General features: G+C 40.8%; 1 protein-coding gene across 1 annotated transcript in view; it reads right to left on the bottom strand.

Annotated features, from left to right (window-relative positions):
• Positions 1-229: 229 nt before the first annotated feature.
• Rcor1 (REST corepressor 1) overlaps positions 230-23,084 on the bottom strand; it is an 86,800-nt gene continuing 63,945 nt past the window's right edge. The window contains exons 5-12 of the mRNA XM_050154691.1: positions 21,288-21,449; positions 19,724-19,842; positions 17,558-17,636; positions 15,684-15,878; positions 7,765-7,842; positions 7,519-7,576; positions 5,597-5,826; positions 230-4,209 (exon numbers count right to left, since the gene is read on the bottom strand). Coding sequence (XP_050010648.1) covers positions 4,168-4,209; positions 5,597-5,826; positions 7,519-7,576; positions 7,765-7,842; positions 15,684-15,878; positions 17,558-17,636; positions 19,724-19,842; positions 21,288-21,449 — 963 coding nt within the window. The 3' untranslated portion in view covers positions 230-4,167. The remainder of the gene's footprint in view (positions 4,210-5,596; positions 5,827-7,518; positions 7,577-7,764; positions 7,843-15,683; positions 15,879-17,557; positions 17,637-19,723; positions 19,843-21,287; positions 21,450-23,084) is intronic.

Here is a 23,084-nt window from a genome sequence, read left to right as displayed (position 1 = left end):
GTGCAGGCCTTTAGTCTTCCTTTTGGCTCTTTCTTGACCCCATTTCAGACAGGAAGTCTGCTCTATCTAAAAGCTAAGAGCAACAGCCACGGGCACCCTCCCAAGCTGTCTATCTCACAGGGTCTAGCGCTGGGGCAATAATACAATCAGAAACCCAAGGCCCGCTTGGAAAGCGAGGAGAACACTCCACTCTGTAGTAAGGTAAACATGGGGATGCAAAAAATTGTTTTGTTTCATATTTTATTACATCAATGGCTTGAAAATTTTTATTTAACTTCAGCAAATATTGGAAATAGAAAAATGAATTCTGCAGAATTTCACAAATAAATTTCCCAATCTCCACTAACAAATGTTATAATCCAATGGCTAAGCAGTTATAATGCTATGGACATTCACCACAATGACTGTGCTGAACTAGAAAACAAGCAAAGAGAGACATGGAAATATTACTTACAACAGCATTATTACAACATATTTTCTTTAAAATTTTAACATGAATTTTATCACTCCAAAAGATATACAGCATTTCCGTTATATTTGCAAACTTAACCTTATACATCTTTTAAAATCTTGAAAAACTTTTAAGCAATCTAAAAAGCACTTAGCAAAGTTTTAAGTCTACATAATGGAATGCTATCCACTCCAGTATAAATTTTCATTTTAGAGAAGGTGACTGTAAACACTCATTATTTTACAACATGCATAGACTCTACTGACCTTCCTTCTGAATTGTAACTTCCTGCAATTGTGCTTTACTACAGTGAGGAGAAGCTGCAAAGACCCAGGGAGTGGCGGGAGGAGCATTGCACACGGTCATTAGGCTCGGATGATCTAACTGTCTTTAGTCAATCTGAGGCAAAGTTGACTTGATGCTAAAAATTTGAATCCTGGGTCACTAGGTGTACAAACAGGATAGAGACGAGAGGAAGACAGGCTCTGCTCTGTCTTTCCTTTGCTTACATGGAAGCAGGGATCCAGTTAGTGTAATGCACTGTTGGGCTTATTTTTGGTGTGCAATTATACCAATAGTACATCTGATATTCAGAAAGATAAAAGCAGGGTATATTTGCAATTTTAAAGTGACAATGAGCTCACTCAGAGTGGTGTGTAGTACTGAGGAAATTGTATATAAACAGAAAATAACTGCTTAATTAGACTACCACACTAAGCTTTTCGCCTTTTGTTTGTTGATTAAGGTTTGTGACCATCCTTGGGTGGGTCTTATAAAAACTGTCTTGACACAGAGGCAGTGGGAGTGCTACACGAACCTCTGCTCCTGCTGACCCAGCACCTGACTGTGACACCACTACACTGATCAGCACACCCAGGCGTGGGGAACCCAGCTAAAGAGCTATGTTACAGAATTGATCACTGCTGCTGACCAGTCAACACAATATTCAAGTAACAGGGTGTTTAAAAAGTGGATACGCAAAAAGAATTACCTAAACACTTTACATGTCTACATAAAATTAAATAAAACAAACTTTTAATGCATATGCAATACAGTTTATATCTTTAGGGATCTCTAAACTAAAAGTTAGACTATTATTTGTGTCCATGATACTATATTTTGCACAATAACTTATATTTAGAAGATTTTCCCACAAAAATATATAATTATGACATTCACATTGATAATTTTTAAGAACACAAAGCTTAAGTGACATTCCATCAGAAGCAGGCATCATGTCCAAACCTAACCTGCTGATACACCTAATTTTTGACATGTTGAACAGTCACAGTTCAAGACCAGAGCCCTCAGCTTTGAAAGCTAAGTGATTTCTTGGATTTACATCACTGCAGACTGTGTCATGAAACATTTAAAACATGAAGACCATTCCAACAGCAGCCAGGCAAAGACCACTTCCCCTTTGTCAAATGAAAATGGTATGCCTCTTTCCCTTGGAGAAAAAGCCAAAACCAGTTCCTCTGACCATAATCATTCTGATGCCTGACTTCGCGGGACTTCCCGGCTGGAGGCCATCAGTGCTAGGAACCAGGAGGAGACAGTACAGAATGAGCCTGGTGCCTGGCTCAGCTCTCTGCTTACCACACTGTCCAAGGATCATCAAGTCTAAGCACTGCCGAGAGCAAATCTTAAGGAAAGTAGCCCGGGCACAAAGACGGATATAGAGCCACTGGCAGAACGAGAAAGCCATTGCAGCAACTACCCACACTGCTTCTGCTCACTGGAGACAGGACATGCCAAAAGCTAGGTGAGCAGGGCTTTATCAGGAGCCTTAGTGTCCCTGTGAGTGATATGCAAAGTGTAGGCTGACGCCTGACCCCATCATGTTTTCCTTCCCCTTTCTGTTACACAGCAGGTTTATGGTAAAAACACAAAGAAAAGCTGACTTGTTACTAGTGTTACTGTTACCAGTTCCTACACAGGACAGCGGGCTGTGCCTCGGCACTGCTCCACAGGCTCTTCTTGACCAATGGGCACCTGGTGTGGGACAGGATGAAGAAAGTCCCTCTGTACTCTCCTTTGGAATGACCCTTCTCCAGACTTTTCAGAAAGAATGTACACCCCACCCCCAATCTAGATTTCTATAGCCGAACCTCTTTCTGAAGAGAAAATCAGCTAACTTAAAAAAAAAAAAAAAGGAAGGTGCTTAGGAGTAAAAACATCGAATTTTAATTGCATATTTTAAACTCTTAAGGATTCCGTTCATACCTTAAAGCATCTACTTTTTTTTTTCTTTTTGGTATTGAAAGCAGAAAAAAATATTCAAACACTGCAAACAACAACGCAAGATATTTCCACATGGTTAGTGCAGTCTCAACTGGCCATGAATGCTGTCTGACCGGCTGCTCCTCAACCCCCTGCAGGCCCACAGTCTGGTAAGAGAGCAAAAGTGATTCTGGAAATCTTAGAACATTTATCAGAAATCTTTGCTTGTTCCCAGTCTAAACAGATGGCATCACATACCACTCTGTAGATTGTTTCTTCTCATCCTGGTCTCACTAAGCAACACATCCATCACTTTTCTGTCCTATCTGCTGCTAAGAGAGGGGACGGTGTGTGTATGATCACACTAGGACACAAATGACACAAAAGGACACATGGAGTGACATACAATGGCCAGGCACACCAAGAAAACGAGAGCTAATGGTGTGTAGCATCTAGAAAACCATCCTCGCTCCCCTCGTGTCCTCTACGGAGCTGACCTGACATTTCGAGTCAATCTGCAGAAGCTCTCCCATCTGCTACACCTCATGATGTCATCTTTGGCAAGCAATAAACTTTAAATAAGACACTTGAACAGAAAAGCGATTGATAACATGGTTGCCAGAAGGAGAAGGCACCAATTCCAAATGTACAAGCACCAGGTACAGTGATATGAACCAAATCTCTCCGAGTTGGGTGATGATAGTGGTAGCTGGGGAATCAAGAGATGGGGTGCACCCACATCCTGGAATTCCAATGCTGAAGGTTGGAGGCAGAAAGCATTGAGGTCCACGTTCCCATTAAGCTACAATGTCCAAGGACAGTTGCTGCAAATGAGCTTTTACCTCTTGGAAAGGGAGAAAAGGGAAAGAGTTAAGGAAGAGAGAAAGAGGAGGAGCCACCTCATTTATAAGCCATAATTCTGCCTCTGTTTAGGGAAAACAGGAGTTGTATCAGGAAGCTTAGTATGATAAAGGTTACGATGTGGTCTGCCAATGGATTGTGATTTCCAAAGAAGCATGATATTACTTAGGTGGCTGCCCCACAAAAGAAGGGGAGAAATTTTCTAGAAGGCCTACAGGGCCTTCTGAGAATTACACTATGCACAAAGTAGAAACTGCAGGCCATGCAGGAACACAGCTGGGCCTTTCAAGACTACCTGTTCTGAAGCTGTTGACTGGGAGAGCTGCCACTGATGGGGCTCAGGGGAGCCAACTGGAGGGTAGGTCCCAGACTTGTGGGAGGTGTGCAGGCCGTGGGTCCCCCAGCCCTTAGGCAGAATGAGATGCAACGGAGCTCTCTGGGAAGTCGTGCCAACATGGAGGAACGAGCAAAGAATTAAGGCAGATGTAGCACAGGACTGGAAGTGTATGCCTTTTTTGGTAATAGCTGCTTGTCCACAGAGATGTGATGCAGATGGCTAGGTGATGTCTTGTAATACCTGATATCTGGATAACATGTCGTCCATACCAAGTGTTCAAAGCTACCAGCAGTTTTCATGAGGCAGATGCATATCTTACGTCAAGGACAGAAGCAGCCTGAAAGAGGAGAAAAAGAAAGGAAGGAGTGAGAACAGCAATCAGCACACACTAGCTCTGGTGCGCTCCAACAAGAGCAGCCTACATTCAGCAAACCTGCACTGCAAGCACTCAAGCTCCCAGGGTGGGGAGTGCTAGTCCACCTTCGACCAGTTTTTCTCTTGCTGAGCTTCCCAATCTGCAGAGGCTGTACAATAATGATGCTTCCTCCATAAGGTTAGATAAAATAGCTAAGGGGCATGTCAACACAGTACCTGGAAAACATGGCTGCTCAGGTATTTCTAGCAATAATTACATGCCCTTCTTGCCCCTAACTTTTCTATGTTTCCTACAAGAAAAAGCCCAGGGTATTTAGAGAAGTTAATGTGTTTCTAAAGCAACAGTTAATACTTAGGCAAAACTTACTGCTAAAGGTGGAAATACCTCACTTTGCTTAGATGTTCTATTTCCTGGGTCTTGGACTGACCCTACACCAGGTAACTGGAGAGTGAGTGCTGCTCATACTGGACATGTGTAGATTCTGTGCACACACTATACAGACTTTAGTGCAGAAAGTACTCAAGAATCTAGTCTCAGAGTGGCAATGCTTTCCTTACAGACAGAATCATCTTGAGGCCCTGCATGGAAATGACCTCACTTTTCTTCAATGTATTCGTTAGTGTGCTCTCCAGGCCAGAGCATACAAACATTACAAGCCAATCAACTCCAAATCACACCTGAGTGGTTTAAGGAAGACAGAGAAAGCAAATTTCCCCAGAAAGGTAAATCAATCCTTAAGTTATTGGACTACTGAACAAATCCAGGTTTATAATGACTGTCTAGCCTCGGCTTCATGTACATCTTCTGTAGGAGAGGAGGCAGAAATGTAGAGGGGTGGGTAGAGGCAGCAGGTAAGCAATCCTAACACAGGAAGCGGAAGTGGACAGATGTCTCTAGGTGAGCCATCTTCCTTCCTGACAGTTCTGACGAAAACAGGGTCACCATCTCCAAAATCGCAATGCCAGTTATCAGAGAAGTCCCAGCAGCCACAGGACCTAGAAGTGTCTTTACCAGCTTAAGCTAGCCAACCCTGGACAGCATCAAGAGCTGGAAGGTGGCTGCTGGACATCCCTCAAGAGCTTCTAAAGGCATGCAGACCCATCCAGAAGGACAACACCCCCTAACAATGGCCTAACACTTAAGACTTGCCTGAGTTGTAGGACACCACTCATTACTATAAGTGTGGAAAGAAGCCAGAATGGAGTCATGGTATCTGCAGGCCACAGTAATGCACTACCTGAGTTAGGTCGCACACTATTCTATTTATAGGTAAAAGCTGCTGAGTGATATAAGATATTTCAGCAGCCCTGAGCACGGTCTGCAGGGAGACCACCCCTTCCAGACTTACCTCATCTTCTTCCTCGGGGATCTTGACGGAGCTATCAGGGGACTTGACAGGTTTCTGGTTACTGGGTCCATTGGTCTCGTCTTTACCATGTTCTGCTTCCCATTCTTGTAAAACTTCATCTATGTTGAAGCGGCGCCGATAATTTACAAAAAAGTTTTTCACCTGAACGACTGACTTGTTCCCAATCACATCTGAGATTGCCTGAAAATCTCGCCCATATTTCCTGATGGCTAAGGATAAAAGAGAATATTATTTAAAAATAATTTTTAGTATAAGATAAAAACCATCTTTAAATTTGTGTGTGTATAATATATATGTGTATATATATATATATATGAGAGTTTTTCCCCACATGTATATCTGTGTACCACGTATGTCCCTCATGCTTGCAGAGGCCAGGAGTTTTCAGATCTTCTGGAACTAGAGTTACAAATGGTTATAAGCTGCCACGTAGGTCCTGGGAATTGAACCTTGGTCCTCTCAAGAGCTGCCAGTGCTCTTAGCCATTTTAAAGACCACAACTCATGTTGGTGAGATGGCTGAATGTGTAAAGCACTTGCTAAGGACCTGCGTTCACTACCTAAAGCCCACCAAAAATAGCCCCCAAATCCCCCAAAGCAAAACAAAACAAAAAACCCAACTGCCGCTTACCTCTTTATCCTAGTAACATACCATAGAGGCTTTTAACCAGACACTATCTTAGCATGTTACAGGAGCATAAAAAGCACGGCAATCACCTTTAGTGATAACTTAAAGATGACAGCACAGAAGTTTAGTAAAAATCCTGTCCATTAGAAACCTTTTTAAAAAAGATTTATTTATTTGTTATTAAGTATACAGTGTTTTGCCTACATGTATGCCTGCAGGCCAGAGGAGGGCACCAGATCTCATTACAGATGGTTGTGAGCCACCATGTGGTTGCTGGGAATTGAACTCAGGACCTCTGGAAGAGCAGGCTGTGCTCTTAACCATTGAGCCATCTCTCCAGCACCTAGAAACCTTTCTCAAAGCACGTTATTATCATACAAATTCCTGAGGTTCCAGTCAAGTGCCTCATGGCTATGGACATTCTGTTTTGCCTTTTCAGAATCTTAAGTTTAAGAAACATTTCCTGTCTTATACTCCTGTTAATTAACCCCTGTTAATACTCCACTGGGCAGTGGTGGTGCACGCCTTTAATCCCAGCACTTGGGAGGCAGAGGCAGGTGGATCTCTGCGAGTTCGAGGCCAGCCTGGCTAGTTCCAGGACAGGCTCTAAAACTACAGAGAAACCCTGTCTCGAATTAAAAAAAAAAAAAAAAAAGGTGATACTCAGTGGTGGCGGCACACACCTTTAATCACAGAATTTAGGAGGCAGAGGCAGACAGATCTCTGTGAGTGGGAGGACAGCCTAGACTACAAGTTCCAGGACAGTTAAGGCTACATAGAGAAACCCTATCTTGAAAAATCAAAAATAAACAAATGAATAAACGAATAAATAAAGAGAAAACTCATTGTCATTTGATATGTGTACTCACCCACTCAGACTGCAATAAGCAATTCTAAAATATAATACACTCACATTCCTAGACAACTGTGGCTTTCAGGTTAATTTTTAAAAATGGGAAAGGGTTACACAGGCCTGAAACTTGAGGGTTTGAGGCTGGAGGATTTAGAGTTCAAGGCCAGCCTGAGCAAAAGGTGAGACTTTGTCTCAAAAATTAAAAACACGAAATGAGGATGTTTCACAGTGGTACAGCATCTGCCTAGCATAGGCTTAGGCTCAATCCTCAATAACACATGCATGCAAGTCACACATGAAGGAGACAGATATGGCTATGATACTGTAATCTTCCACATGAGTGAAGGGAGAGAAGAACAGAACTTAATACTCCCCTTACATTGACCACAGTTCCCATGTGCGTAGCAGAGCCCCCTCATACCTTGAACAGCGAGAAGCTGCTCCTCTGTAGTCCATCGCGCGTTGCATTTCTGAACGACCTAGATATCCAAATGGATTGGCAACTTATTACACGCATCTTTATGGCAGCTTAATCAACATATTTTTGTGCCTGGATTTTGATATAAACTAGGTTCCTAAAATTGTCTCTATCTTTCCAAAACAGACACGTAAACTCAGAATTTCAAGCACAAAAACTCAGCCCTGACTCTGAGATAAACAACCCTACCTCTGGAAGTCGGTACGGCTCTATTCCACCATCAAGCTTTTCCTTAAGAGCACTATTCGTCTGCTTGATGTTCTGAATCTAAGAGAGAAAAGAATTTCATTAAAAAAAAAAATACTAGAAAAGACATCTTTGATGGGGAAAATGGCAAAATTCCCACAAACCTAACTGACCAAGTATACCATTTTTATCTTCTCACAAACTATCTTTTTCCTATATTTTTGCTTACTCAGCATACCTAGTTTTTATATTTCTGCCCAATCATGAGAAAGGAGAGAGAGACAAGGACAGGAACCAAGCCATGTTACTGTAACTTTCCCACAGACAGCAGAGGACAGATAACAGGCATGCCCTGCCCTGGAGCTTCAAGAATGGGCCATTTCTACACTGTGTGAGGGAATGGAACTCTGAACTTTAACAGCTTTCGTTTTTAAACAACTATAGAAGCAGTAAGAAAGCCAAGGAAAGAACAGGTTGATTTTGATAAAAAAACAAAGATACTCAGTAGCAGCAGATAATTTTTTTTTTCACTAAAAAATAAATCTTACCAGTAAAGGAACATTCAAACTCAAAGAGAGACTTTAGAGTAGGAAAGGCAAGGCATACCCTATCCCTGGAGACCCGCCAAAGACCTTACTCTACCACTAATACATAGCAACATACATGTGCATGCAGCCTTTTTTTTACTTTTAAGACAAGAGTCTTGTTGAATCGCCTAGACTAACTTGGAACTTGCAGTGTACTCTAGACTGGCCTTGAACATGTCTCAGCCTCCACAATAGTGGAATTACAAGCCTGTGTATGTCATCAGGCTCTGCTTCCTAGCCTGTTTATTTTTTTTCTTTCTTTCAAAAATTACTAGGTAGGCAGTGGTGGCACACACCTTTAATCCCAGCACTCAGGAGGCATAGGCAGGTGGATCTCTGTGAGTTTGAGACCAGCCTGGTCTACAGAGTGAGTTCCAGAAGGAGGCACAAAAGCTACAGAAAAACCCTGTCTTGAAAAAACAAAACCAAAAAATACTCTGTATGTGAGTATTATGTGTGTGTGAGCATGCTTACATGTGGAGGTCAGAAGTCAACTTTACCCGGCTGCTTCTCTCCTGTCATGCAGGCTGTGGGGAACTTAGATACCCAGGCTAAACAGCCTTTTTTACACACACACACACACACACACACACACCCCTACCTTTTTGGTTTTTTTGGTATATTTGTCTTATTTTCTCAAGACAGAGTCTTGCTATGTAGCCTTGGCAAGCCTGGAACTCATTCTGTAGATAAAGCTGGCTCAAACTCAAGAGATCCTCCTATCTACATCTCCTAAGTGCTAGGAAATGAAGGTGTGCACGACACATAATCTTTTAAAATTTAATTTTTGTCAAGTGCTTATGGGGTAGACTGTCTTTAGAGACAGGGTCTTACTCTGTAGCCCAGGTTGGTCCCACACTTGTGGAAATCATGTCTTACACTCAAAGTTTGGGACTAGGAATAAGAGTTGGAAGCTGGCCTGAGATAGAGAGTAAACCTTGTCTCCAGAAAAATCAGCAGAGATGGGTGGAGAGGTGGACTCTAGAATTCAGAGTCAGAATAAAACAGGTTAGCTGTCAACATTTTGTCAACTGGAAAGGAAACCAAGTTAAGAATCAGAATATGTTCAACGCAATGCCCATCAAAATCCCAGAAAAATTCTTCAAAGATCTCAAAAGAACGGTACTCAACTTCATATGGAAAAACAAAAAACCCCAAGATAGCCAAAACAATCCTGTGCAATAAAAGAACTTCTGGAAGCATCATAATCCCTGACTTCAAACTCTATTACAGAGCTACAATACTAAAAACAGCCTTATATTGGCATAAGAACAGACAGGAGGACCAATGGAACCGAATAAAAGACCCAGATATCAATCCACACATCTTCGAACACCTGATCTTTGACAAGGAACCAAAATAACAAATGGAAAAAAGAAAGCATATTTAACATGTGTTGCTGGCATAACTGGATATCAACATGTAGAAAAATGAAAACAGACCCATATCTATCACCATGCACAAAACTCAAGTCCAAATGGATCAAAGAAACCAGCCACACTGAACCTTATAGAAGAGAAAGTGGGAAGTACACTTGAATGCATTGGCACAGGAGACCACTTCCTAAATAGAACCCCAGCAGCACAGGCACAGTGAGAAACAATTAATAAATGGGACCTCCTGAAACTGAAAAACTTCTGTAAAGCAAAGGACACTGTCAACAAGACAAAATGACAGCCTACAGAATGGAAAAAGATCTTCACTAACCCCACATCAGACAGAGGACTGATCTCCAAAATATACAAAGAACTCAAGAAATTGGTCATCAAAAGAACACATAATCCAATGAAAAAAATGGAGTAAAGACCTAAACAGAGAACTCTCAACAGAGGAATCTAAAATGGCTGAAAGACACTTAAGGAAATGTTCAACATCCTTAGTCATCAGAAAAATGCAAATCAAAACAACTCTGAGATTCTGTCTTACACCTGTAAGAATGGCCAAGATCAAAAACACTGATGACAACTTATGCTGGAGAGGATGTGGGGGAAAAGGGAACACTTCTGCATTGCTGGTGGGAATGCAAACTGGTACAGCCCCTTTGGATGTCAGTGTGGTGATTTCTCAGAAAATTAGGAAACAACCTTCCTCAAGACCCATTAATAAATACCACTTTTGGGTATATTTTCAAAGGATGCTCAATCGTGCCACAAGGACATGTGCTCAAACATGTTCATACCAGCTTTGTTTGTCATAGCCAGAACCTGGACGCAACCTAAATGCCCCTCGACCAAAGAATGGATAAGAAAAACGTGGTACATTTACACAATTGAGTACTACACAGCAGAAAAAAATAATAACAGCTTGAATTTTGCAGGAAAATGGATGGAACTAGAAAACATTATTTTGAATGCGGTAACCCAGACACAGAAAGACAATTATTACATGTACTCACTCATAGGTGTTTTTTAAACATAAATCAAAGAAAGCCAGCCTACAAACCACAATCCCAGAGAACTTAGACAACAATGCGGACACTGAGAGAGACCTTACATAGTTCTGATCTACATGGGAAGTTGAAAGTAGAAAAAAGACAAGATCTCCTGAGTAAATTGGGAGCATGAGGACCTTGGGGGAAGGCAGAAAAGGGAGAGGAACAGAGAAAAATGTAGAGCTCAATAAATATCAATTAAAAAAATGAGAAAAAAAAGAATCAGAATATGGCTGTGTATAGCATTTAAGGAGAAAACAAACAAAGTAACCTACGTGGCTGGCCTAGTGGCCTACTTGGACCTCCCAGGTAAATATTCCATTTGTTTTAACTTTATCTTGTTCACAAGGACCCTTCTTTCCTGTGAGATCATTCATTCTCCACTCAGAGAAAATCTCCTGCCACAAGCTCAGCCATTGAGGAAGACACTTCGCACTTCACCGTCTTCAAAGGTGCCCTGTTTCTAAACACCAGAAGAGCATGAATGCTGGCAAGCAGCCGTCTGGGCTTCTGGTATAAGGCCTTTGTTTCCCCTGCCTCCGGCTCCTTTTCTTACTTCCCTGAATATAGATTCGAGCATTACAAAATGGCTTCTGCAGCTTTCATAGGAGGCAACAGCAAAAAACTGAGACTCTCAGAGGAAACAGACTAAAAAAGAAAAGAAAAGAAAAAAAGAAAGAAAAAAAAAAAAAAAAACTGGAGCCCTAAGTGTCCCTGGATAGAAGAACTTACAATAGCAACTATGACAGCCTGACAGTGGGACTCCTTGAACTGATGCTAATCAGGTTTTCTTTTTCTCTGAGGTGTTTTCTTGATATACCAGCGAACTTAGGGTTCCCAAAGTAACCATCCCTGTGACTGACTATCAACTGTCATGTTAACTCTAGAAGTGCTGCTAAGCACCTGCCTCCTCACTACCATGATAGGCTCTAAGCCCTCCCTCTACACAGTGCCAACCTGAGTAATTAGTTCAAATTAAAAACACTTTTGTCCTTGACCCTGCTGAGAAAAACCGAAAGAATGTTTTTTTCCTGCACAACTAGTAACAGAGGAGAGCCTCTTCTTTCCTCACCACTGGATCCGTGCTCACCAGAGCTCTCCCACTAAAAGCAACACTGACAATGCAAGGATCAGCCCTCAACGATTAGTCTCCTCATTTGAAAAGAGGGCTCTAGGAAGATTAAGGGATTCTCCTAGGACCCAAGTATGGCTGTGCTGGCAGCAGGCTACAGAGCTGTAACTTCCTAACTCTGGAATGATTGGCTCCCTGTTCTGTGCCTCCTTGAATCAAAGGAAAGACAGACTTATCAATTCCACCCTTCTGGAGACCACCAGCAAGGTCTGACCACCTTTGACTGCTGGTTTCCACTTACTCTTAACTAATCAAGAGGTGGAAGGAGAAAGAGGAAAAGAAGAAGAGAAGGTAAGGAGAAGAGAGGAGGAGAAGGGAAGGGTAAGAAAGAAACCCTGAGGTGAGAAAAGGCCTATTATTCTAGATCGTGAGGCTGACTTTTCCACTTAAATGCCACTATGCAATCAAATTAAAGTAATGAGCTCTTTCTACATAGAAGGCACAAATAACCATAAAAATAATTAAAAAAATAATATCCATGAACCAGCCATACGGCTAGTGGTAGAGTACCTGCCTTTGTGTGAAATCTCCAGCACAACTCCTATCACAAACCCATTCCCACCAAAAAACTTCTATTATAAGAATATCCCAAAATGTACCAAATATCTTGGAATAATTCTAAGCCTTGCACATCAAAAATGACACAACATAAAAAAATTAAAGATCTGACTAGGTGGAGGGGCACACCATCTCTACTCAACAGAAAACCCAATAAAGATATTAATTTGATAGCTATTAAAAAATCTCAATCAAAATTCTAGTACAATTCCTTTTTTCCTGAAAATTGAAAAGTGCTACAAATTTGATACAGGAATACAAAGGGCCAAGGACAATTAAGACCTAGGAAACTTTACTGCTACGCAAACAAATTTGTAAAACACACATCAGGACACTATGCATTTGTGAAGGACGAACAACAGAACAAAGAACACAAAATCGACCTGTCTGTCTTTAGACAAAGGCCTCACTGCACTGCAGGGAATAAACAAAAGCCTTCTCAGTAAAAAGAATCTTGTGAAATTGATGCCCATACTTACACACTCACACGTAACACCACACCCAGGAACACATTTCTAAGTAGACTGAAATCAAAATGCAGAAGCTGAAATGATGATGCTAAGATGATGCTCAACAAATCTTCACCACCTGGGGAAAGGTTTATTTTAAAAAGATTTCTTTTTTGTTTTACGTGTGTAGGTGTTTGGCCTGTCTCTGCATCCTGTACATGCCTGGTGTCAGTGAAGGTCAGAAGATTCCCTTGATTTACCGGTTCCCCAGAAACTGGAGTTACAGATGGTTGTTAACTACCATTGTTGGTGCTGGAAATCAAACTCATGTCCTATGTAAGAACAAGTGCTCTTAACCCCTGAGTCAGCTCTCCAGTCTCTGGGGAAGGTTTCGACCAGGACTTAAAACTACCAACCTGAGATGAAAGACTGAGAAACTTACTAATGAATTTCAGAAAATGCCATTAAGAGAGTGGAAGGACAGGACACAGTGGTGAATGATCTCATGAGACAGGTAGGAAACAACCCACAACCTGAAAAAAAATTCAATAAGGAAATATAGAGGCAGAGACGGGAACATGGTGAGTTTGAGGCCTCAATCATTCAAACATCAACAGTCCAGTAAGAGACCAAGGACAAAGACTGGGCAGACATACTATAAAAAAAGACAGCCCAAGGGCCAACCAATAACTAACAGGGTAGACATGGCAACAAAGCCCAAGGAGAAAAGCCACAATTTAAAGACAACTGGTTGCAACAATGTAAAACCGCTATTATCAACAGAGACACAACTGTGTCACCCTGAGGAGATTCAACAATGCCCGGGGATATTTCTGTTGTCATAACTAGTAGGGTGAAGGTGGTACATGTGAGTAGACGTCAGGGAGGTTTCACCTGTAACACACAACTTAGTCCAAAGTGGATGTAGGTGGGAAATGCTGGTATGGTACAACCAAAATACATACACACTGACAAGAATATTTTCCCCGCACATATGATCTGTCAGTTCGACTCTTAGGGAATCCAACAGAAATGTGCTTTACAGAGACACATGCACAATGCACCAGATACATAATATTCATGATAACAGTTTGTGTAATGGCCCCAAATATAAATAACCCAAATGCTTTCCATAGTATAATGTATTGCTAGTAGGCTATTTACGTAGCAAAGAAAAAGAATAGATCAAAAGTAACTGCTTTATAAAACACAGGCACATCTTACACGCTGAGAGAAAGCCATAAAATAATTATTATCTTATGTTTACTTTTTGATAATGTGAAAAAGTAGACTGAAACAATCTGTGAAGGTTCTTTTGATGATGGTGGAAACCACACCCAAGGTGCCACACACTGAGCAAATGCTCTACCACTGACCACACTACAAGCCTCAGTCAAGACTCTGTGTTTCAGAATAGTGGGGGTTGGTGGTTTAGCTCAGTGGTGACCGCTTTTCTAGTGCTTCCCTGGGTTCTGTCCTCAGCTCCGGAAAAGAAAAAAAAAAATAACACAAAGGAGGGAAGGAAGGAGGGAGCGAGGGAGGGAGCGAGGGAGGGAGGGAAGGAGGGAGGGAGGGAAACCAAGGTAACTGGCACACACAACTGGTGTAGAAGGATCTTCTTTCCATGTGTTGCTTCATTGGTTGCATAAAGAAAACTGCCTTGGCCTTTTGATAGGGCAAAAATTAGGTGGGAGGAGTAGACAGAATAGGATGCTGGGAAGAAGGGAAGTGTGGCAGGTGCCATGATTCTCCGACTCAAGACGGACATAGGTTAGAATCTTCCCGGCAAGCCGCGACCCCATGGTGATACACAGATTACTAGATATGGGTTAAAGCAAGATGTGTGAGTTAGCCAAGAAGAGACTGGATATAATGGGCCAGGCAGTGTTTAAATGAATACAGTTTCTGTGTAATTATTTCGGGGTTAAGCTAGCCAAGCAGCAGGAAGCTCGCTGCTCCTTCTACAACACACAACCATGCAGTAGTGGCATAAACCTTTAATCCTAGCACTTGGAGGCAGAGGCAGATCTCTGAGTTTGAGGGCAGTCTGGTCTACAAAGTGAAATCTAGGACAACCAGAGCTACATTAAAAAAAAAAAAAAAAAAAACCCTGTCTTGAAACAAAACAAAACCCAAACACATTATAAGAGTGGTCCTCTCCTGGGAGGTGGGTCAGGAATGAGGGGCACAATGGAGCTTCTGAGGCTTGAGGAGAATATTGGTAAAGGGGTACTAAAGAAAACGTTCCATGTCCTGGCCCAGACAGGTTAATTGAGTGGGTTGATGCTGTAAAAATCATTGGTGTATACACATACACAGCAACTTTTAATTTATATAAATTATATAATTTAATTTATATAAATACCATATGCATTTCTCTCTATAAAATAGCTCAATTTAAAAGTAATTTTTAAAAGGGAAGGACCGTACTCAAAATCTTCTGCCTAAATCCTTGGAAATAAAATGTTCTTGGTGATGCATTAGGAGAGATCAGCAGGTAAAAGCAGTTGCCATGCAAGCCTGGCAACCTGAGTTCAATCCCCAGACTCCATGACAAGGCAGAAGCAGAGAATAACCCCCCAAAGCTGTCTTCTGACCTCCACACATATCACAGCATATTCACCACTCTTAATGTTAATAAACGTATATTTTAAAAAGAGAAATGAAATGTTCTTCTGACATCTCTAAGACTGGAAGGCCTGCATAAATAGTGAGGACATTCTAGTGTGCAAGCCAACTTTTCACCAAGCCAGGCTGGCAGGTACCTGTCGTTTGATGGAGACCAGCTCCATGTCCAGCTGTCTCAGCACCGTGGTTGCAGCAGTAGCATTAGCAGACACAGCCTCCACATCTTCTTGGGAAAGAAACATTCCTTTTGGAGGTTTCCTTTTTGCTCTATTTTTAGCTTGTGTACTATGCTTTTCTTTTTTGACCTGAGGAACTGTCTCTGTAGGGGGCACCTGTATGATATACATATTTGATAAATGAAATTAAAAACAAAAATGTCAAATGGATGGTAGTGTGTGTTTTTAACACGGCCCCAAACAACCTAAAACAATCACCATTCTTATTTGAGCACCCTAAAGGGAAGCTATCTGTGAACACTTCACTTCATGGAACACTCTTTTCTACTTCAAGCCTCTGATAATAAGAACACAAGGAAAGAAAAAACAATTGTGCTTTCTTACGAGCTGTTTATATTACATGCGGATGAGTGAGTACTCTGACCTCCTGCAAAGCGGACTGTATGACACAGATCACCTATGGTGGATGTGGGGGGATGGGGAGGGAAGGTTGTTAACCTTTCCATTAAGATATATACAATTTAGCTTTTGGATTGGCTTATATAATTTTCCCTACAAATGTGCTCTCAAATGTGCTCTCATTTTTAAAATCATTGAGCTAATTTTTTGAGTGCTTTCTCTAATACGAAAACTTTCAGTAACAAAAAATACAAAATCTTGGTAACAAAATGACTGTCTTACAGGCATCATTTAAGCATAAGATTTTAATTTGGGCATGGTGGAGACATATCTGTAATTCCAACATTTGGTAGGCAGGAGAATCAGAATTTCAAGGTCAGTCTCAGTTACATATTAAGGCTGGGACCAATCTGGGTTATAGCAGACCTTGTCTCAAAAAAAAAAAAACAGTGTGTGTGTGTGTGGGGGGGGTAATACTCAAGGATAAAGCCAAACACTTAGTAAACCTTTTGCTTTATATTTTAAAAGACTAAAATGAAATAATGAAACATAATCAAACAATGATGGTAATAGAAATTCCTTAAATGTGTGGTAATAAGTAATGAGTGGAATAAACTATATTCTGTGTAGCATTATGCTATTTCATAAAGATTACTTAGTGGTCATGTGTGTTTTAATAACATTTTACACTTAAACTAAGATTTAACCTATTTTCTTTTTCAGTTAGACTCGTGCCACATAAAAAAGAATTACAAGGGCTGGAGAGATGGCTCAGTGGTTAAGAGCACCACCTGTTCTTCCAAAGGTCTTGAGTTCAATTCCCAGCAACCACATGGTGGCTCAAAACCATCTTACTGAGATCTGATGCCCTCTTCTGGCCTGCAGGCAGAGCACTGAGAATACTGTATACATAATAAATAAATAAATCTTAAAAAAAAAAAAGAATTACAAAATATGGCAAAATTACAAAAAAAAATTGTTCATTTAAAATGTGTTATTGAAAAACCTAACAAATAACAATATACCAAAACAAAGCAGAACCCCAAATACACTTCATTCTCCAAACAATCTCACTCTATTATCCCTGAGGATCGAGTTATTCAGGGACTTCTGTGACTCCCTGAAGACTGGTCATCCATAAAGGATGCATGAACCCTACTTCAGTGAGTCTACTTTAAGGAGCTGTAATATGCATATAGGATATATTGAGGCAACAGTTCAACTTTCAGGAATGATTTTATTGGAAAAAGTGTACAAATAATTAGATATAGGACCCATTAGTTCAGTACTGTTCACAGTAGCAAGGACTTACTATCTATAACGTTCCATGTGAACCTTTGGACTCAGTACTTAATACACTACTGCATAAGAGGCAGGAGACACTGGTTGAACTAGTTATGACATTTACTGCCTATGAGTATTAGGGAGAAATATACCTCCTTTTTGCTTTCCTTGTTTGGATCAATCTCAATGTCAATGGGGTTACTTCCATTTGTTTCTTCCAGTTCATCCTCACTGGAAGATAAGAACAAATTACTGAAAGTTTATTCTGTATTAACTCTATTTCACATAAAAACATAACATATGGCCAGGTGAGGTGGTACACGCCTTTGATATCAGCACTGGGAGACAGAGGCGGGCAGACTTCTTGTGTTTGAGGGTAGCGTGATCTACAGAGCAAGTTCCAGGACCACTAGGGTTACACAGAGGAACCAAATCAAAAACCAAACAAAAATTTATTCTAAAATTGTTCTATACATCTAAAGACTGCTAGGATGAACTTTTTTTTCAACTTATATAGAGTCCCAACCTTGTAGTTCTTTTTTTTTTTTTTTTGGTTTTTCAAGACAGGGTTTCTCTGTGTGGCTTTGGAGCCTGTCCTGGAACTAGCTCTTGTAGACCAGGCTGGCCTCAAACTCACAGAGATCCACCTGCCTCTGCCTCCCTAGTGCTGGGGTTAAAGGCGTGCGCCACCATCGCCTGGCCCCAACCTTGTAGTTCTTTTAGGGCAGTGTTTCTCAACTTTCCTAATGCTGTAACCCTTTAATATGGTTCCTTGATACTTCACAACTGTAATTTTGATACTGTTATGAATCATTATGTAAATACCTGATATGCAGGATGGTCTTAGGTGACCCCTATGAAAGGGTTGTTGTGACCCACAGACTGAGAACCACTGTTTTAGTCTCAGTGATGAAGAACTACTAGTTCGTTTCTAATTGCCCAAATCATCTCTAAATAAAATGTTGTTCCTCTGTATTTATCAAGTGTTTTTAATTTTCAGCTAAATTATCAAAGGCAGAAAGCGTCTACTTTCCCTCATAGTTATTTACTGCAGGGCAGGAAAGACCTCCTGGCAACACTGAAAGCTGTGCAGTATGGCTTCATCTCACTGCAAACTGTGCTCTCTACTCATGGCTTCTAATGGCTTGTATAATTGATATTTTCAAATTAAGTTTTATAAAGACATTGGTATGGCACTTCAAGTGCTTTTGCCTGAGGTAGTAAAGAACTCCATCTTTAAAAATGAGATAACTGAGTCTCTCAGAAGTCAAGCAGTTATTCTAATATGCCCAGTTAAAATCAGGGGAGCAGCAGTAGGGGCAGAACACAATGTCTTCAGTGCCAACCTCACACTGTGTCTCAGGAACCCTTCCCAGGGGAGCCCCAACTCCATGTTGCACTCCCCCAAACCACCACCCATTTCCACTGCTCTGTGCTGTATGTAAACTGAGGAAGCAAGAGGTAAGACCTTCCTACAGCTTAATGAGTTAGCCTTACAATGAATGTCCAGGCTGGGAGGCAGGCTCAGGGGTAGAGTCCTAGCAATGTGTAAAGCACTAGGTTCAGCACCCTAGCACTGAGAAGCTGAGAAAGCAAGAGAGAGAGCAAGAATGTGCATGTGCGCGTAAAAGAGAAATCAAAACTAATAGCAACAACAAACCAATACCCTTCCTTCTAAGAGATAATGGAGTGATTCTGTTACTCACACCAGACACAGATAGTCAAGGGCAGAAGGACTGTACTGGTCAATACTCGTTTTCCACTTGACAGGATCTAGACTCACCAGGAGATTCTCTACATCAGGTTGGTCACAGGGAAACTATATACTGTGACTATGGCAACACCGTCTGTGGGCTAACTAACAAGAAGGACATCAGCTGCCTCAAGCTCCTGCCACCAGCCCTGCTCTCCTCTTCCCTGAGATACTTCTGTTACAGCAACAACGTAAGGAACAGATATAAAAATCTAAATTGTTTTTCTCCCTTTTATAGCAAGTTAAATATAAGCACAAACCAAATGACTTTTGTTATCATAGTCAATAGCTAAAATAAAAACATCTGGCCCATGAAACAACAACAAAATCCCTTTTTAATTAAGGGTGTCACCTTTAAGGGGAAGGAAGGAACATGTTAAAAGTTCACCAACTGCAGAACAGAGATCTACAGAGGGACTTTCATATCTACAGTCTCTCAGAGGAAGGCAACTGAAGAACTTTGTGTGAGTTCTGGTACAAGGGAAACCCTGTCATACTGCCTGTCCTCTGTCCCCCTAGCTCTTAGAACCAAGTGCTCAGATGGCATCCCGAGCAGAACACTTACCTCTCTTCTCTCTCCCGTTTTTGCTTCCGAGCATGACGATCCATCACGCTGGTTTTAGTTCTTGTTTTCTTCCAAGAGTAGTAAAACTTCACCAGACTTGCTATGGACTTATCAGGAAGCTAAATGCAAAAAGCAAGTTGGTGTACATGTGAAGCTAGTACTAATCAAATGTGCTTAAGACATATTTCATGAGGATCATTTTCCTATATTTTAAAATATATCCAAGTTTGAGGCCAGCCTGGTCTACATAATGAGTTTCAGGGCAGTCAGGGCTACAGAGAAACTCTGTCTTGAAAAAAAATCCTCTTAAAATGCATTTCTTTTTAAAAAAATTTTAAACATTATACAAAGGTTGCAACAACAACAAAAATCACACAGTAAAATTAACCAGACTCAAAACCATACAATTCAATGAACTTCTTTGCAGTTAGAGCAGCTATTCAGAACTGAAGTTATGGAGTTTCACAATGTATTTTATGCTTTCAATATTGAATATTTTTATGATCTATCCACTATGAAAAAAGGAAAATCCATAACAGAGTTAGAGCTACCAAAAAAAAACCCTACAAAACCAATTAGCTTGTTTTGCATTTTTCAAAATACGACATTTTCTTTCTTTTTTGGTTTTTCAGGTCCCTGTGTAGTCCTAGAACTCACTCCATAGACCAGGCTGGCCTTAAATTCAGAGAGTTCCATCTGCCTCTGCCTTTAAATGCTGGGATTAAAGGTGCAGACTACCATGCCCAGGCACTCTAAGATAGCAAGCCCCAGCAAATCTGTGACCTCCCCCATCGAGGCTGTAGTTATAGATATGTATAAAATGTCTAGCTTGTTATGTGGGTTCTAGGATCTAAATTTTGGTCTTCATGACCAAGTGAAGGAAACTGAGTCATCTCTCCAGCTCCAGGTTTAACTTCTACAAATTCATTTTAACATTCAATGCAAGCATGAGTAAATGTTAGCCTGAAGTGTATCAATAGCTTTCTGAAGAGGAAAAAATAAGTACACCTTCCACAGACAGACAGGGATTTGAGATATTCCTTCCAAAACAATCAAAGATCCTTCCTGTTGGCTTAACCTTGTGAGGACTGCAGCTACAGGGTTGGGTGATGACGTGGAAGTGAAGACTATAAACTTGAAGGAGAGAATGCTTCGCTCTATACCTAACTGTTGAGCTACAGAGCAGTGAGTGTAGTTAGCTGCTTTGTCCGAAGGAAGTTTATTCAAAAGGAGATATTAGCTGCTGGAGAGGGAGGTCAGTGGTTAAGAACTGGCTGCTCTTTCAAAAGGCCTGGGTTCAATTCTCAGCACCCAGATATCAGTTCACAAATGTTTCTAATTCCCATTCCAGGAATCTGATGCCCTCTTCTGGTCTCGGAGAGCAACAGACACACAAGTGGTATGTAGACATACATACAAGCAAAACACCCACATATATAAAACAAACAAATAATAAACGAGATGTTTGAAGTTGATGATAACCGTAGCTCACGTATACTCTAAGATATGAAAAGCAAGACAAACAAACAAAACAAAACAAAAACTGTCAGAGAAACTTGCTTACCATTTGCTGGATTCTGTGAAAAGTTTTCCCATGAAAACTAAAAGCTTGTTCAAATAAGACTTTATCTTCTACAGTCCATTCATCTGGAAAGGGGGTGAAGTTGGGCAAATCTGCCAATGATTTTTCAATATTATGCTTATGCCAAAAAAGCATCCCAAGAGCCTAGAAAAATGTTATCAATGAAATTTTAGAATAAAGGAAATATTAAAATGGGAGTGAGATCAGCATGTTTTTATCAGATACGTGAGAAAGAAGAATGCTGTATATAATACTGTGAAGTTACAGGCATCAATCCCATCCCAGTTTCTGTGAAGATACATGTTAATACCTAGTATATATAATTCCAAGCTCTTTTCAGCACACAGCTCAATGGTACTGAATACATGCACAGGTATAATACCGATTCCCAAGACTCATCTTGCGAAGCAAACATTGCCGGCTCAATAGTAGCTCTCTTCCCACTATCTCCTCTGTTCCAGGCCCCGGCAACCAATTGCCTAGATTCTGACTACTCTTAGTGAGTGTCTCAAAAAAAAGTGGAAAACTAGCATTTCTGTCCTTCAAGATTCTCCTGATGAAGTCTGTGCTTGCTTCAAACTCTCAATCCTTCTGACTCAGTCTCCCAAGTGCCAGGTCCACAGGTTTCTAGCTATTCCTTTTGATTGCCACAGGGATCACATTAAACATTCTCAAGTTGTGAGATTTGGATTTGAATTTTTATATAAATAGCTTCAATAAAATAAAAAAAAACAAGCTTCTTTTACAGTCATTCCACCCCTTTCAGTTGTAGAAATGACAGAATTCTATCTTTCTCTATCATATGTTTAAAAAAGGAGGGGAGGAAGCTAACTTTGTTTTAAATAAATTACTTGGGCTACTTGGAAAAATGCAGAGTTAAAAACACTAAGGTTGATACTGATACTGGCTTTCCCCAGCTTGTTACCTTGATTCTAGTCTTATCCCTTCATCTGGCTCTGAAGACTGTTTAATACCCTATTTCTCCTACAGGTTTTCCTACAGCATTCTTGAAGAAAAAATTTAGTAGAGAGGACATGGTGAGTCCTTTTTTTTTTTTTTTTTTTTGATCTGTAAATGTCTTAATTAAAAAGTTTATTTAGCTGGGTGGTGGTGGTGCAAGCCTTTAATCCCAGCACTCAGGAGGCAGAGATAGGTAGATCTCTGTGAATTTAAGGCCAGCCTGGTCTAGATCCAGGACAGCGAGGACTACACAGAGAAACCTTGTCTCAAAAAAAAAAAAAAAAAATTAGTTGGGTGTGTGTACATGCAGATTCACTTGTGTGCATATGTGCATGCATGCCAAAGAACTCATGTGGACGACAGAGGACAACTGCATGAGTAGACTTTCTCCTTCCAGCATGTGGACTCAGGTCATCATACTTGGTGACAAATACCCTTACTCAACTGAGCCATCTCACCAGCCCCTCTTTTTGTTTTTGAAAGTCAAGTTCTGTCAGGTATAGGAGTCTTTTTCTCTTTCCTTTTCCTGTAGCCTCACGTGAGGGAACCCAGGATCCTGTGTATACTAGGCATGCATTCCCTCCACTGAGCTGAACATCTATCTATCTGATCTATACAGACAATTCTTGGCTGAAAGTTTTTGACTTTTTTCTTTCCACTTCAAATACATCAGATCACTCACTGTCTTTGGAACTCCAAAATTCCTGATGACAAATCTGATAACCTTACTGGTGATCTCTTGCATGTCACAAATGGCTTTTTTCTTGCATCTTTGGCTTTTCTGAGTGTCTCATACTGAATCTTGGTGTGGGTGAGTTC

This window comes from Alexandromys fortis, unplaced genomic scaffold (assembly GCF_014885135.2).
Source record: "Alexandromys fortis isolate MF-2015 unplaced genomic scaffold, M_Fortis_MF-2015_v1.1 scaffold_91, whole genome shotgun sequence".
Taxonomy (NCBI): Eukaryota; Metazoa; Chordata; class Mammalia; order Rodentia; family Cricetidae; genus Alexandromys; species Alexandromys fortis.
This window is presented reverse-complemented; position numbering and strand designations above follow the sequence as displayed.